Source organism: Lissotriton vulgaris, chromosome 9 (assembly GCF_964263255.1).
Source record: "Lissotriton vulgaris chromosome 9, aLisVul1.2, whole genome shotgun sequence".
Lineage (NCBI taxonomy): Eukaryota > Metazoa > Chordata > Amphibia > Caudata > Salamandridae > Lissotriton > Lissotriton vulgaris.
Genome location: NC_141697.1, coordinates 956,041,271 through 956,058,442, shown reverse-complemented (window position 1 = coordinate 956,058,442; position 17,172 = coordinate 956,041,271). Strand labels below are relative to the sequence as shown.

General features: G+C 47.2%; 1 protein-coding gene across 2 annotated transcripts in view; it reads right to left on the bottom strand.

Annotated features, from left to right (window-relative positions):
- Nucleotides 1-17,172, bottom strand: part of LOC147692604 (semaphorin-3B-like) — a 525,181-nt gene that overhangs the window by 33,384 nt on the left and 474,625 nt on the right. For both annotated transcript variants that reach the window (XM_086938809.1, XM_086938808.1), the window contains exons 10-11: nucleotides 9,752-9,821; nucleotides 4,733-4,877 (exon numbers count right to left, since the gene is read on the bottom strand). In XM_086938809.1, the coding sequence (XP_086794935.1) occupies nucleotides 4,733-4,877; nucleotides 9,752-9,821 (215 nt within the window). The remainder of the gene's footprint in view (nucleotides 1-4,732; nucleotides 4,878-9,751; nucleotides 9,822-17,172) is intronic.

Genomic DNA, 17,172 nt, shown 5'->3' with positions numbered 1-17,172 from the left:
TCTGGCATGAGCTAAAAATAGGCCAATAGCCTTCTGCCAAAGGTGTGTGTATCACAAGTGATCCTGATCTTCACAGAAGGTTCAAACCTCATTCATGCAGCTGTTAAGTTGAAGTAAATGGCCTGCATCCAACCTTGCAAACAAAGTTGACTTCTCCAAAGAGTGGCTGGCCTAGCAGTGGAATTGACCAGTTATTTGCAAACTGTATGCACCATTTGCATCAGTAACACGAAAGCCATAACTTGAGGACACTTTGGCCAGTGGACATACACAAATATTAAATAAAACTGGACTAAGAAAGGCGTCCTAGAATTGCCACATGTAAGGCCATGCAAACCATAGAAAAATAGAGACAAAACAGCAGTCTGTTGGCAGTTCTACAAACATGAGGTTGCCCAGTAGAGCACTGTGCTCTTTGCCCAACTAAGGGCCCTATTATGATGGCGGACGGACTTGCGTCCGTCCGCCACCCCTGAGTAAGAGGGACCGTCCGCATGGGCAGCGGCGGTCCCTCCATGGAAATTAGGATTTGACCGCCACCCTGGCGGTCACATCCTGTATTTTTTACATTGCGGCGGGTGCTGCTTGAAGCAGCACCCGCCGCAATGTAAAAAATTAAAGCAGTGCATTTGCATGCACAAAGCGGCAGGCACCGCGCAGTACCTGCCGCTTCGTGCACGCAAAGGCAGGGGGATACCATAGGTACCCCTCATGTGCACCCCCCACCCCCCCTTCACCCAGGGGGCCCGCAACGGGCCCCCGAAGCGAATGTCCGTATTCTTTTCCACGGCGGAAAAGCCGCCGTGGAAAAGCATGTAATTCCCTCCATCCTAATATGGCTGGCGGTATCTGATAGACACCGCCAGCCATGTTAGTGCTTTTCCGCCGCGGTCGGAATTCAAGACCCACCAGCCATCCTAATTTGGCGGTGGGTCTTTGGAGGCACCGCAGCGGTTTTCCCGCATCCTCCAGGCCTGCGGTGGCTTCCGCCGGCCCGGAGGATGCAGGAAAACTGCGATCATAATCGGCCCCCAAGTTCACAAGCTGATTGACCAAGATCTTGTAATCAACTGTTGCAGAGACTGAATAAGACAACAGTGCAAAATTCTCATTGTTCATTAGACTATCAATTAGAGATGTTGCAGTGGAGTCACTTTTCATCCAAGGCCTATAATTTGCCTGCGATCGGTCATAAAGCTAATTGGTCTCAACAAAATATATATTGTAATTGTCTAGTTAGGACCCTCTCAAGAATTTTAACAGGATAAAGCAGTTGAGAAATGGATTCGAAGTCACTTGAGTCTCAGCAACACTCAGAAGGTTTTGCAAAGATGGGAAAGTTGCTTGTTTTAAAATATTGGATGTAATGTTCTCTGAGCTAACAAATTAAATGTTGTCTTCCATATGTTTCATTATACATTGGGGAACCTATCCTTAGTTGTGACTGATGTTTGGGTCTCTGGATAGTTTAATTCTGGGGGTTTTACTCAATAAATTGGATTAGGTAAAACAGGTGCTGTGCCAATAGGACAAAAACATAGATTTTTTTGGGATCAATTTCCAAAGTTTTGTCAGAGAAAAAAGAGGTCAATGAGTAACAGAGAATTTATGAGGTTATCAAACAAGCCACTGGTTCTGGTGTGTCTTGGAAAAATTGGAAAAAGTCTTTGGAAGAGTGTGATACCTGACCTAACATGAGACAAAGTATTTTCCACCAGGGAAAAAGCACATTGTGTTTCCTTTTCACAGTAAGACAGGTGGTGTTGATAGTTTGAGGACATTCACTCTGCCAACAAAGTTCGCGGTTATGTGTGTTAACATTACTATTATTAATTCTTGAATGAAACATTTATTACTTTTACAGCAGTAAATGGAGCCAAGTACACTAATGTCAGGATAAAATACCTCTAATCTGGTGGTCAAAGCACTTTTATTAACATTACTTCATAGACTCTTAACCCCTGAATTGTGTTTTAAAATGTTTGTGAGTGGGAAAGAACACATGAATGGGCATGGGAACTAGGAACTCCTCTGACCGGAAAAACTTTAAACTGTAAATGGTTGGAAACAGTCAGATAAGCAAATATTAATTAGATCACATTTCAACATGTGTGTGTAACACAGGACACTAGTTGAATTACATTTAAAACAGACAATGAATTAATCAATGTTTAGGAACCTACAATGTCATAAAGCTAAACCAATGTGTTAAATATCAAACAGCTAAAAGTTAAGAGGTCTAGAGACACAGAGGGGTAGGAAAATGTTTTTATATCCATAACTGTTATTATATCTAGGATGTCTGTTTATCACGCCAAAGTTAAAGTTTGATTTAGTGAGGAAAAACAAGTCACTGATACGCCCTCAAAAGAGGAAGTCTGTTCAAGGGCACATTTAAAAAGTAGGACTGTTTTTGTAAATAACCTCAAGTCCTTTTTCAATTCTTTCTGATTGGGGTTTACTAATAATTTACTAATGCGTGAATATTTGGGACAGCGGTACAAAAGAGGGGTGGTGATGGACGGAGCATCTGAATCAATCAAACACTCACACCCAGTCAAAAGATCTGGGTTTAATCCAACACCGTTCTTTAGCCCACTCTGCAAACCCCAGTTCAGACATGGCTATATGCAAATCAGTCTGACCCTTGTCCTCATGGGAACATTCCAGCCCGAACTGCCAAGCCATGTCTTCCCTGGACCGGAAACAAGCTTCCGAGGACCGGTTTCTGGCATTCCAGACGTCTTCAGCCCGGCTTGCTTGAATCCAGTGGCAAAGTGAACAAGGGACTCACGTCTGAGCATACCCTGCCACACTTATGGCGGCCAAAAGCGGTACAAAAGGGGGTGGTGATGGACGGAGCATCTGAATCAATCAAACACTCACACCCAGTCAAAAGATCTGGGTTTAATCCATCACCGTTCTTTAGCCACTCTGCCACCCCAGTTCAGACATGGCTATATGCAAATCAGTCTGACCCTGTGCCTCATGGGAACAGTCCAGCCCGAACTGCCAAGCCATGTCTTCCCTGGACCGGAAACAAGCTTCCGAGGACCGGTTTCTGGCATTCCAGACGTCTTCAGCCCGGCTTGCTTGAATCCAGTGGCAAAGTTAGAAATGGTACTAACGTCGGAGCATACCCTGCCACACTTATGGCGGCCAAAAGCGGTACAAAAGGGGGTGGTGATGGACGGAGCATCTGAATCAATCAAACGCTCACACTCAGTCAAAAGATCTGGGTTTAATCTATCACCGTTCTTTAGCCCACTCTGCCACCCCAGTTCAGACATGGCTATATGCAAATCAGTCTGACCCTGTGCCTCATGGGAACAGTCCAGCCCGAACTGCCAAGCCATGTCTTCCCTAGACCCGAAACAAGCTTCCAAGGACCGGTTTCTGGCATTCCAGCCTTCTTCAGCCCGGCTTACTTGAATCCAGTGGCAAAGTGAGCAAGGGACTCACGTCTGAGCATACCCTGCCACACTTATGACGGCCAATAGCGGTACAAAAGGGGGTGGTGATGGACTGAGCATCTGAATCAATCAAACACTCACACCCAGTCAAAAGATCTGGGTTTATAATTGGGACAGGCACAGAAATTAAGAGGATGCTATCATCCTGCACCTGTTCTACGCCAAACAACACATATAATTTCACCATTGTGTACAAGCTGAAAGATATTCAGTACTTTTTTGCATAATAAGTGGGAATTAATAAGTACCAGGTTGTGGATGTGAGTGTCACCAGTTTTTAATGGGAGGGATTGAGTTGCAGTGGTCTTTGTGTCTTTAAGATCTCTCAGGCACATGCATCAATATTGCTTTTTGCGATTCCTTAATTGCGAAAAATAAGGAATCGCAATTAAGGAATTGCAAAATGCAATGCATCGAGAAATCGCTAAATAAATTGTGATTTCTTAATATTCCTTAATTGCGACTCACAAATTGCGAGTCGCAATTAAGGAATACCTCCCCTTTCATTCCTATGTGCCTAGAGGCCCATAGGAATGAATGGGAAGACATTCTCAATTTGCGATTCTCAATTAGCGAATCGCAAACTGAGAATGCGATTTCAAGGGTGCAGGGGTGTCCAAAGGACACCCTGTTGTACCCCTGAAATCAATCTGTACACATATGTTGTGCACACACACACATGCCCCAAGGTCATGTGTGTGCACAACATGAAACTTTGAAAAATGCACAAAAGTGCATTTTTCAAAGTTTTCGCAAATTACCATGAGGTTCAACCTCATGGTAATTTGCTCCCCCTAATTGCGAAATCGCAATTTTTTAATGTTTCATGCATTGCATTTAAGGAATCGCAAAATCTGATTCCTGAAATGCAATTGCAATTTGAGAATTCGCAAATATTTACGAATTTTCAAATTGCGAGGGCCTTCGCACTGTTTGCGATCGCAAAATCCTTTGATGCATGTGCCTGTCTGTCTCTTGGGGTACATGCCTGTGCTATATGCTTTTTGGGAGAACTGTGTAGTACCGTCTGCTGGCAATTGCCTGGATCCATAACCTATTTATAATGTTTTTTTACTTGACTCTCATTAAGTGGCATTAAGAGGAAAGCTGTCAAGGAACTTTAGATGAAATGTATGACAGGAGGATGTTTCCATCTCAGTGATGTGTATTTAGAATCTGAAATTTCTTTACAGTTTATCCATTTCACACAATGTGTTTTCAAACAGACCACACTGGCTCACAGTGAGGCAAGCTCTTACCATCCCTGGCCGTGGATATGGCACTCGTCCCTGGTAGGACACCCACTGGTAGTTGGGTCCCTCCTTGTGTGCAAATGGACCCAGGAAGGCTCTTCTGATGTCATTCATAGTGTAAAGGCAGACAGCTGAGCCTTTGAAAACAGAGCTGGAAGAGATTAGAAGAGCACCGACATGTAATTCAATAATTGCAGGAAAGTAGGGCCACAATACAGGAGGAGACCAGGACATCATGGGGATTTTCTAAATGCTACTGACAGGGTTTCTTCATGTCACACATCCTGCTAAGGGTGGTCTCATTATAACAGAGCAAAGTTCTGAAATGGGTTAATGCCAGTTTCCCACCAAGCTCTATGTTTCAAAACTTAGACAAAGCATTATCAATGTACATTTGTTTGGCATGTTGTACTTGGGGTCTGCTTCGGTCCATGTACCCGGTGTTGGTGCTCTCACTGTTAGTAGATGATAGCTGGAAAGGGCACATGGTGAATCTGACAGGCCTTGACAGGCCATTTGCAGGAGGGAGTAAAAGAGCCCATAGTCTAGTAAAGGACCACAAAGATGCTGGGACTGGCAGGCGTCCTGGATGGTGCGCAGGGAGGGACACTGGAAAAGAGTACATGATGTGAGGAAGGGGAGCACATGAAGGTGCCCAGTGAGACAGGGAGAAGGCAGGAGGATACGTGTTGGCAGGGTTAAGCCAGTCATCGGGGCGGAGTGGGAAAAAACACATGTGGGCACCGGGGACCTATGCGAAGGGTAACCCTTACATGACAAACAGGAGTGTGTGCTGCTGATGCCTTTGTAATAAAGCACACTGTAGAGCGGGATAAGAAGGCTTGGTATAGTAGTATAATATAGGGTTCAATAGTAGGCCGAAGAATGCTCTAATACATCTTGGCAATATAGTAGGGTAAATATGCTGTACAAAGTGTTGGTAGTGTAGCAGAACACAGAATGCTATAATGTATCATGGGAATAAAGAAGGCTAAAGATGCAATATATATGGAAGAATTACTTATTCTAATAATGCATGTATTACTGTTTGCTGACAACTTTTGTTTGGATTTTTGCAACAGACTCCTCAAGCTCGACTACGCACCACCATCGCTTCAGCCAAGTGGAGGAAGGGATAAGGACTTTTGTTCTGACAAAATTATATATATATATATGCTGGTGGCGATGCTTCAAAATTAAATAAAAAAACTTTCTTCACCTGAAGACTGGGTCAGCTTTCGTTTGTCTGGATAGGCGGTCCCCCGGGACATTGGGGTTTGCTGGTTTGCGCTGAACGAGTGCAGCTAGATATATATATATATATACACACACATATATATACATATACACACACATATATATATATATATATATATATTTTTTTTTTTTACCACATACAATTTCTTTCTCCACCAGTCCACAAAGAGCAAACCATGCCAGAACACGCTGCTTCGATCATTTTTATTGCAGGCAATAAGACATGACGCGCTTCGACCCTTATGAGTCTTGTACACGTAACGTCTTGCTTCCTCTAAAGTGCTTTCGTGGATCTCAACACTTCAGAAGACCAATTGCTTCCGGGAAGAGAATCACCTAAACAATGCATAACGATGTGAATAGTGCAACGTGAAACTGAATTTGATAAAACATTTACTCCCTTTTCCTGTCTCAACACTGCAATTAATTATCATGCTTTACGTAATAGGTTTTAATAACAAACAAGACCAAAAGTTTAATTAACAAAATATCATCAGCCACATTCAATAACAATTCCATACACCATGCCTAATATCGGTCATGGATACAGGAACAGGACTCAGAATGTCACGTCCTACATGTTGCTTAAATCAAAATAACAACACCTTCACTGTTATGTATTTATGTTAGCCACAGTCACTAGCTCAAAATAACAAAAACGTAATTATTGTGTATATACTCTTTACTTACACACTCTAATTCCATGTGGTTTCGAGCTACTATGTGAGTACGGTACAAAAGGGGGTGGTGATGGACGGAGCATCTGAATCAATCAAACACTCACACCCAGTCAAAAGATCTGGGTTTAATCTATCACCGTTCTTTAGCCCACTCTGCCATCCCAGTTCAGACATGGCTATATGCAAATCAGTCTGACCCTGTGCCTCATGGGAACAGTCCAGCCCAAACTGCCAAACCATGTCTTCCCTGGACCGGAAACAAGCTGGGTGTGAGTGTTTGATTGATTCAGATGCTCCGTCCATCACCACCCCCTTTTGTACCGTACTCACATAGTAGCTCGAAACCACATGGAATTAGAGGAAGTCTAAGTGTGTACCACTATGTGAGTACAGCTGGATTTATGGAGTTGTATATATATTGATGTAAACTACCCTGACTGTGGCAAACATATACATATATACACACAATAATGAAGTTTTTGGTGAAACATATTATGTGAAGGATGATAATTGATTGCAATGTTAAGAAGGGAAAAGGGGTAATTGTTTTATAACAATTGAGTTGCGCGTTACACCATTCACATTGTTATGTATTGCTGAAGTGATGATCTACCTGGAAACAACTCGTCACCTGAGGTGTTAGGAAACTATGTAAGCACTTTATTGGAAACAAGACATTATGTGAACAAGACGCATAAGGCTTGAAACGCATCATGAACTCTTACCTGCAATAAAAATTATTGAAGCAGAGCACTCTAGCGCAGCTCGCTATTTCCGGACCAGCTGGGAAAGGAAATTTGTGTGGCATAAAAAAAGACACGAGGCTCCTGCAAGCGAAGCCCGATCCCAGTGCGTGGTGTTTGATTGGTACTGGACTGGTTGATGGAATCTATCTATCTATCTATCTATCTATCTATCTATCTATCTATCTATCTATCTATCTATCTATCTCTATATATATATATTAGTATATCTCCACATTAGCAAGATCCGGAGAGCCGGGGCTCAATGTTGCGGCAGTCCTGGTCAGGCTACAGCAGCCTTAATAATACACAAAATAATTCCCCTCAGCATAGAGATTACCAGGACACTAGGGATGCTTCAATTATTTATTCGTACAACGATGCCTTGACACAAACGTGCTTCAGCTTTCGCCTTGTTCACGGTGGTCCACTATCTCTATACTGAGGTGATTAATTGGTGTGTTTATCTATACTACTATTATAAAGAGAGAACAGAAACCTTTAGGCAAGGTAAACTCGGGAACCACAGCGCCAATCCACACACCCAATACATTGTTGGAATCCTCAGGGTGTGTAGATGGACATAGGCTGCATAAAATAAAAAACAAACGTAAATTAAAAAATTTAAGTTTAAAAACAAAGTAGTCCCCTAAAACAAGCGCTGGCCGCGACGTAGCGGTGACCGCGACCTACACCTGCGTGATGACGACAGGCGGGGAGGAGCGGTGACGAGCGGCGACGTGCGGCGAGGAGTGACGTGCGGCGAGGAGTGGCGCGGCGGCTCAGGTAAGGCGAGGCGGGAGGCGGTCCGGGCAATGTCGGGGCGGGCGGGGGCCCGGGAGTGGGGGCTAAGTCCGGAGCGCGGCTGAGGTAAGGCAGAGGCGGGAGGCGGGAGGCAGGCGGGAGGCGGGCAGGAGGCAGGCGGGTGGGCAGTGGTATAGGCAATGTCGGGGCGGGCAGGAGGGCAGGGGCCCGGCCGGGACTAAACAAATGCTCAAAATGCAGCCCCCAGCCCCCTTCTGCCCACGGGCAACGCCGGGGCGGGCTGCTAGTATATATATATTAGTTGCTTCGCCGCCGCAAACAGGATACATCCAAGTATGGACACAGACCCATCTTCGTTCTGTCAGATTATTTTATTCCTCATTTGTCGCCATTATGCTTTCGGCTCGTCTGAGCCTTGATTACATGACAGTGGCAAGAACGAAATGTGCAAAATTTAAAGTGACCAGTGCTTCATTAATTGCATCACGTGACAACAAGGCATGAACATAGATAATTCACAATTTGTAAGCTGCTGTCATTGAAACGATATATATATGCATTTCATTGAAGTTTAGTAACTGAAATTACTGTTTTAAATTGACTTTTCAGCATATATATATATATATATATATATAAAATCCAAACAATTTAACTTATTTTAGCATTGTTCCCTATGGGGCTTTATTTTCAGTTCCTGCCTCCATTACTTTCTGTGGAGTACCTGTGAGTGGCCATGTGTGGTTTTGGACTTACTCCAGGTATGAGCAGGAGTACACTAATGACGGTTTCGGGTCCTAGTAACTAACTTCAGTAGAACAGTCTGTGAATTGCAATGGGCTACTCTTGTGTGTGTGGTTGCTTGTCCCATTGTAAACCCCTCCCATTTTGTAGTAAGCATTCCCCTTTCTCCATCTCATCCCCCGGCCTACTCACATTTTCTATTAAAACATGGGCTATATGTGTATGGAAAGCTCTGCACTTGGGCGGAGATCTCGGCATAGAAAAGATAGGGGGCACAAAGGTGGATGTCTCCGTGTGTTTTGTAGTATGTGTGAGAATGTGCTCAAAGTGTAGTGTGTGAATAGACCCCTATGGGTATTGTGTGTCCTTATCGACAATGAAATCACATGATTTGCCAAAGTCTGTCCAAGTGGTTAATTTGTAAAAAAACATATAAGTGTCGGGGCTCCCGTTAGGAGACAGCTTGATCCAGCCCATTTCTCCTGCTGCGCTGTTTAAAACAGAACCAACTACTGGCCATGAAATTGGGGAGAGGATGTGGCATAGTGGCCAAAGCTGCCGACTTCAGCGCTGGGGAACCAGGTTTGCGTCTTGGCTCAACATGCTGTGATTCTGGGCAAACCACGGAATCTCCCTCGCCTACCATAAATGAATGTGTCCTTAACTGGTGCTCATGAAAAGGACCGGTGTTGATGATTAAGTGCCGGTGCTGAGAACCCAGAAACCACCAGCTGAAATGAAGTACTGGTCTGTCCTAGTTGAGCACTTCTCGTTTAGAAAGTGCATTATCAGAGATACCGTAGAAAAAGAAATGTGATTTCCGTTCAATGACATCTCACCTGGATGTTGAGAAAACTGCGTAGACCAGAGGGTTACGTCGGTCTCTTGTCTGCAGGAGAAAAACGTCACCTGAAGAGAAATAAGTCGCCCAATGAGAGATCATACTTCTATACATTATATTAGGCACTGCGCAATCCACCTTGGTACTGAGTACTGAACAACACAACTTTCTATTGACCCACTCAACAAACCAGATTTATATTAAAGAGTGGAGAGTAATAATCTGAACTGGGCTTTACACAAGACAATTTGGAGCTTGTGCTGAGTATTGAGTAGCACAGTTTTATACTGAGCACTGAATAGCACAGCATTAAACTAAGCATTGAGCAAACCAAATGTGTACTGAGCCCTGCGTGGCACAGCTTTATACTGAACACTGGAGATAAGCCTCATACAGAGCACAGAATAATGCAGGTTTGTACATGCACTGATCATGACAGCTTTTAAGGAGACAAACAGCACTGCTGTGTACTGAGCACCCCAAAATACAGCCCTGCACTGAATACTGAACAACATGTGTTTGCACTGAAGAAAGACCAGAACATTTTTGCAATCTGACAACACGGTTTGGCTTGTGACCTGCGCATGCAGCCAACATTAGAGGACTGAAGTTCTTCCAGGTGGAGAGAGCCAGGCCACCTTATTGTGTTGTTTAGCAGACCAAGGGCTCTCAAACTACGCACAGCCTTCTGGTAGTACTGTGTGCCAATTGATTATTCAATCGTAGGTATTTATAGACTGATTCAGTTATCTATTTTGTGAGTTTTTTAAAGCCTGAACCTGTCACCAGTGGGCATCCGAGTGCTACATAAATGTTTGCGCAGCATATAGCAAAAGCATTACAGATACAAGCATCACAAGATACTGAAATAAAGAAAATACTCAAAGATGCATGCAAAACCTGTGAGAAGTTGGCCCGATATGCAACGTTCGCTATTCTAGCGACCGCTATGTATCGTTCCAACGACCCTTATGGTGTTTGGTTGTAAGTCAACCTATAGACCAGCTATCCTAGTAGCGTGGATACGAGCAGTCTAAGGCTAAAGACTCGAGAGGGCGCGTTAAGCCAGCTGTTTACCACACATGTACCCCTTGAACACCCAGTGAAAGGACACCACACAAGTGTTATGAAAATAAACAGGATATTTATTAAGAATCACAACAGCCCTGTACTCTTTATGAGGACAGGGTACTAAGCACAAACCAAATCTCTTTAGCAAATACTTCAAGTGCACAATTAAAACAAGTGTCCGAGGACACGGAAAGGTTTAAGGTCTCGGGCGGACCCGATAAGGCAAGTCGGAAGCGAGGGACTCGGGACCCTAGAGTAAGGAGGCTATGCAGGCACCGAAATGCCGAGTTACCTAGCCACGAGGGCTGCGGCTGCACAAGTCTTACAGGCGTCGGGGTCTTCGCTGACGAGCCAGGAGCCGGAAGGAAGGAGTTGCTGGCCGGCGACCAGTGCTGAATAGTTCGTAGAGATCCAAGCCTGGATCGGAGATTGATGAAACCTGAAAGCAGAGGGGACCAAGTTCGTACTACTAGCCAGTAGTCAGAGGGTACCAGGAGGGCACCGGTTGGCCGTCACCTCGACTAGGTGAGTGGGCGACGCTAGGCTCTGCAGTCTCACGGACCAGGAGGCGTTGTCGGCGACCACGGTGGAGGTGCGAGCTGTCCCACGAAGGATGATGCTGTCGGCGTCGCTGGGCCCAGGATGGGGCAACAAGCCTTGGCAGATCTCAGGGCCACGTGGTGGGCCTAAGATGGCGTCCGTGAGTGGACCAGGAGGGTCCGGGGTGCTTCTCGCAAAGATGGAAGCAAGGGCCAGTCTGGAGCAACCAGACCAGCAGTGATGATTCTCGGATGTCGTCACAGAAGGGCACAAGCCAGCGGCGAGTGACCAGACAACGTGCTGAGCAGCGAGCAGAAGGGCCCCACGCAGATCGTGGAGATGCTGGGAGACTGCACTTCGGTACTAGAGCGGCTCAGGGTCGGGGCTTCTCGGACCCCAGAGCACTCACCAGAGAGTTACCTCGATGGTCGTGCTGGTTTTTAAGAGCGTGCAGGTTCTGATGATGGCCGGTCCCTCGAGGTCTCGTCGCACCCACAGATCACAGCTGAGCTGATGACGTGGGTAGAGGTCAGAGGTGCCAGGGAAGCCGGTTCTCGTCGAGCTGGGCCGTCGGATCCTTGAGGAAGGACTTGCAGCAAACCGCAGAGTTCTTAGATGGTGCCCGCTGATGCAGGGTGACTACTCCTTAGTCACAAGGGAGAAATCTTGAGAAGAGACTTGAGTGTCCTTTCGTAGAAAGTAGTTCTTGATTCAAAGATGATCTAATTTGGAAGGGTCCCCGCTCCGGTCTTTATCCTAAAGAAAGGGGTGGGTACATGACTAGGTCCTGCCCTAAGGGTGGGACCAGGAAGGGGGGTAGTTACGCCCCTCTCCCCTGCCGGACTTTCCCCAGGCCAGGGCTGTCGCCCCCGGAACTGGTTCTAACCGGCAGATGCGTAGTGAGCACCGGGGTGCCACTCCGCAGTCACCTTCTCGCCAAAGCCCTACCTACCCAGAATACACAAACCCTGTCTGGGACGGTGCGAACAGCGCCCTCGACAGGAAACCCTTTGTCCAAGTGCTCCTCGCTGGGAGGACTCCCAGCAGCAGGAGGTCAGACTTGTGTCTGTGGTGGCAGCATCCATTTTGTGGAGCTGAGGCTTCAGTTAACTTTAACCGGGGTTCACAGTTACGTACATGTCGTGTCCCTCTAGAAGGGTGGGATGCTAACCTCATCACCAGAGTTGGTGAGAGGGCAGCACCCCGATTCGTATGACACCTTACTCGACATGCCTTGATAACGCGACACCGGAGTTACCGATATGGTACGCGTTATCATGGAACAGCTATTGGGTCTTGATTCCGCAAGCTGCAACCGGGCTCGGCTCGGGCCTGAGCCTAGCTCACACGAGCCCACGCACTCTGCCTTCAGGATTGTTAAGGCCTGCCATAGGAGTGACTGATAGGAACTCGGGTGTCCATTGTATGGTTAGATATAGAGTTACTATACCTAAAGCGAAGGGTGGTTACACGTCTTCGCCCCAGCTGTCGTGCAGCCAGTTGTGTCAAATTTAGGAGGCCAGCCAGGGGTGGCATAATACATGCTTCAGCCCCTGGCGGCCCTGGGTACACCTATGCCCTGCGTTACGGGGTCTGATAAGGTGGCCCAGTACCAATTGGTAAATGCACCTAGGGTACATATCGTAATTTAGAAAGAGAACAGCCAGGCTGTGGGTCTGATTAGCGGGCCCACAGCCAGAGAAAGTCGTAAACCAGTGAAACAAAAGCAAAAAATCTGGGTGATCATAGGATTGCAGACCCTACTCTCCTACATGACCCCCCCCCCAAACGTCGGAACAATAAGCTAACCTTGACCAGGTGAGTCTTCTTGTTCTAAGTGGAAATATCTGGAGAGCCCATCGGCATTGCCATGATCAGTACCAGGTCTATGTTCCACTGTAAAGTCCATCCCCTGTAGGGAAATGGACCACCTAAGCAGTTTGGGGTTTTCACCCTTCATCTGATTTAGCCACAAGAGGGGCTTATGGTCGGTCTGAATCTTGAAGTGAGTGCCAAACAAGTATGGCCTCAGCTTCTTCAGGGCCCAAACCACAGCAAAGGCCTCCCTCTCAATAGCTGACCAATTCTTCTCTCTAGGGGTCAGCCTTCTGCTTATAAAAGCAATGGGCTGGTCTTGACCATCAAAATTCAGTTGAGAAAGAACAGCTCCCACACCCAACTCAGAAGCATCTGTTTGGACAATGAATGGTTTGGAGTAGTCCGGACTCTTGAGGATAGGCGCCGTGCACATGGCCTACTTTAGGTCATCGAATGCTTTTTGACAGCTCGCTGTCCACTGAACCTTTTTTGGCATTTTCTTGCTTGTCAGTTCGTTTAATGGTGTCACGATGGAACCATAGTTCCTGACAAACTTCCGGTAGTATCCAGTCAGGCCCAAGAAAGCTCGAACCTGAGTCTGGGTGGTTGGAGGAGCCCAGTCCCTGATTGACTGTATCTTGCTCTCCAGTGGCTGAACCTGACCTCCACCTACAAGGTGGCCCAGGTATACAACCTGTGTCTGCCCTATCTGGCACTTGGTGGCCTTGATAGTGAGACCTGCTACTTGCAGTGCCTCTAACGTCTTCCGCAGGTGGACCAGGTGATCCTCCCAGGTGGAGCTAAAGACAGCGATATCGTCAAGATACGCCGCACAGAAGTCATCCAGCCCAGTAAGGACTTGATTCACCAACCGTTGGAAGGTGGCAGGTGCATTTTTCAGACCGAAGGGCATCACCACGAACTGATAATGCCCACCAGGGGTTGAAAATGCGGTTTTAGGCTTGGCGTCCTCAGCTAACCTGATTTGCCAATACCCAGCTGTCAGGTCAAACGTACTTAGGTAGTTGGCCGAAGCCAATCTATCGATAAGCTCGTCTGCCCTTGGTATTGGGTGGGCGTCAGTCTTAGTGACTGCATTGAGACCCCTGTAGTCTACGCAAAACCTCATCTCTCTCTTACCACCCTGGGTGTGAGGTTTCGGCACTAGAACTACGGGACTAGCCCAAGGGCTATCCGAGGGTTCAATGACTCCCAGCTCCAACATTTTCTGCACTTCACTCTTGATGCAGTCTCTAACGTGATCAGGCTGCCGGTAGATTTTACTCTTAACGGGCAAGCTGTCGCCAGTGTCAACCTCATGGGTGCACCAATCGGTCTGGCTGGGTGTTAGAGAAAACATATGTCTGAAAGACTGAAGAACCTGTTTACAGTCTCTCTGTTGATGTTCGGAGAGGCTGCCACAAAAGACAACACCATCTACCGATCCATCGTCAGGATTCTGAGTGAGCAGGTCGGGGAGAGGGTCACTCTCCTCCTCCTGTCCCTCATCTAGGGCCATGAGCAAACTCATGTCCTTCCTGTCGACATATGCCTTGAGCCTGTTGACATGAAGCACCCTGTGGGGGCTCCGGGGAGTTCCTAGGTCGACCAAGTAGGTGACCTCTCCCTTTTTCTCCAGGATGGTGTAGGGCCCGGACCATTTGTCCTTGAGTGCTGCTGGGGCCACTGGCTCCAACACCCACACCTTCTGTCCGGGCTGGTAAACAGTCAAGACAGCCTTTTGGTCATGCCAAGCTTTTTGGAGTTCTTGGCTGGCCTTAAGGTTTTCAGATGCCTTTTCCATGTATTCAGCCATCCGCGAGCGGAGGCCAAGCACATAGTCCACTATGATGGTTGCAGGCTTTTTGAGAGGTCTCTCCCATCCTTCCTTCACCAAACACAGGGGTCCCCTTACAGGATGCCCGTACAAAAGTTCAAAAGGGCTGTAGCCAACCCCCTTCTGTGGGACTTCTCTGTAGGCGAACAAGAGGCAGGGGATCAGGACGTCCCATCTACGCCGAAGCTTTTCCGGTAGTCCATGAATCATCCCTTTTAGGGTCCTGTTGAATCTCTCAACAAGCCCATTGCATTGTGGGTGATAGGGTGTAGTGAACTTGTAGTTAACACCACATTCCTTCCACATAGCAGTTAAGTAGCTCGACATAAAGTTTGCACCTCTGTCGGAGACGACCTCCTTAGGGAAGCCCACTCTGGAGAACACTCCAACTAGGGCTCTTGCCACAACAGGTGCTGTAGTGGTCCTAAGGGGAATAGCTTCAGGATACCTGGTGGCATGATCCACTACCACCAGTATAAACTTGTGCCCTGATGCTGTAGGTGGTTCCATGGGACCGACGATGTCGATCCCCACCCGTTCAAAGGGTACCCCCACCACAGGCATTGGTATAAGGGGGGCCTTTGTCGTGCCACCTGACTTACCACTGTCTTGGCAAGTGACACAGGAGCGGCAAAACTCCTTGGTATCTTCGTTCATGTGAGGCCAGTGAAAGTGTGAGACAAGCCTGTCCCACGTTTTCGTCTGGCCCAAGTGACCTGCTAAGGGAATCTCGTGGGCCAAGGTAAGTAGGAAACCACGCTGAGACAAGGGTACAACCAGCCTCCTGGTCATGCCAGGCTTGGGGTCTCTTGACTCAGTGTACAGGAGTCCATCTTCCCAGTATACCTTGTGGGTACCTGTGGCGTTCCCAGCAGCCTCAGCAGCAGCCTGCTGTCTGAGGGGTTCAAGAGAAGGGCAGTCTAACTGGTCCTTCCCCAGGTCTTCCCTTGAGGGTCCCCCTGAACCCAGGAATTCAACTTGATCAAGTTCGAATTCCCTAGGCTCAGTTTCCCGCAATTCCTGTAGGTCAGCCTCCTCTGAGACTTGATCCTCGACCTGGGGCAAGGGGGAAGGCGCAGCCTTAACCCTACTGCTCTTTTTCTTGGGAGGTGTCTGGTCCGTTGTTCCAGGATCCAGCACCTGCTCAGTGGGGCATTTCCTGACCTGTGACCTAGTCACAGCGAACACATGTGCTGGCAAACCTAACATTTCCATGTGAGTCCGGTGCTCCACTTCTGACCATTGTGACGACTCCAAATCATTGCCCAACAAACAATCCACTGGGAGGTCTGGACTAACTACAACCTTCTTTTGGCCAGTTACCCCTCCCCAGGAGAAAGCTACAATTGCCATACTGTGATTGGTAGTGACATTGCTTGCATTGGTCACCAGGAATTCTGTACCTGGCATGATCTGTCCAGGGTCCACAAAGTTAGGCGTCACCATGGTGACGCTGGCACAAGTGTCCCTATAGGCCTGAGCCATCTTTCCATTTATGAAAGGCGTCTGTCGGTATTTGCCCAAGGTATTGGGGCTTACGTCAGGGGATACGTCCGCGTCCCCTGTACTGACAAGGACAGCCTGAGTGAGTGTGCCAACTAAGTTGTCACGCCCCTCAGAACCCAGGGTTAACCCTACTAAACCCTTGGGAGGCGCACTACCACTGCTGACTGTACTAGGGGGCACAGGTGCCTTAGGGGCTGCAGTGGCAGGAGTCTGCCCTCCTCCTTTCTTGGTGCACTCACTAAACCAGTGAGATTTACTTTTACAGTACTGGCACCATCTTTTGGATTGGCCTTCTTTCTTCTTTTGGGGAGCCTGACCCCCACCCTCTTTGGGTTGTTGGGGACCTGTCGAAGACTTCTGGTCACTTTGTTCCCCTTTAGAATCTTTACCCTTCTGGTCTGCTTTCTTCTGACCACCTTGATTCTGGCCCTGGTTCTGTTTAACTCTTGTACGAACCCATCTGTCTGCCTTCTTTCCCAATTCTTGGGGAGAGGTCAGATCCGAGTCGACAAGATGCTGATGCAACAACTGGTTCTGACAATTGTTTAAAATTTGTTCTCTCATCATCAAATTATACAATCCTTGATAATCAGTAACCTTACTGCCCAGCAACCAGCCCTCAAAAGCCTTAGTGGCACAATCGACAA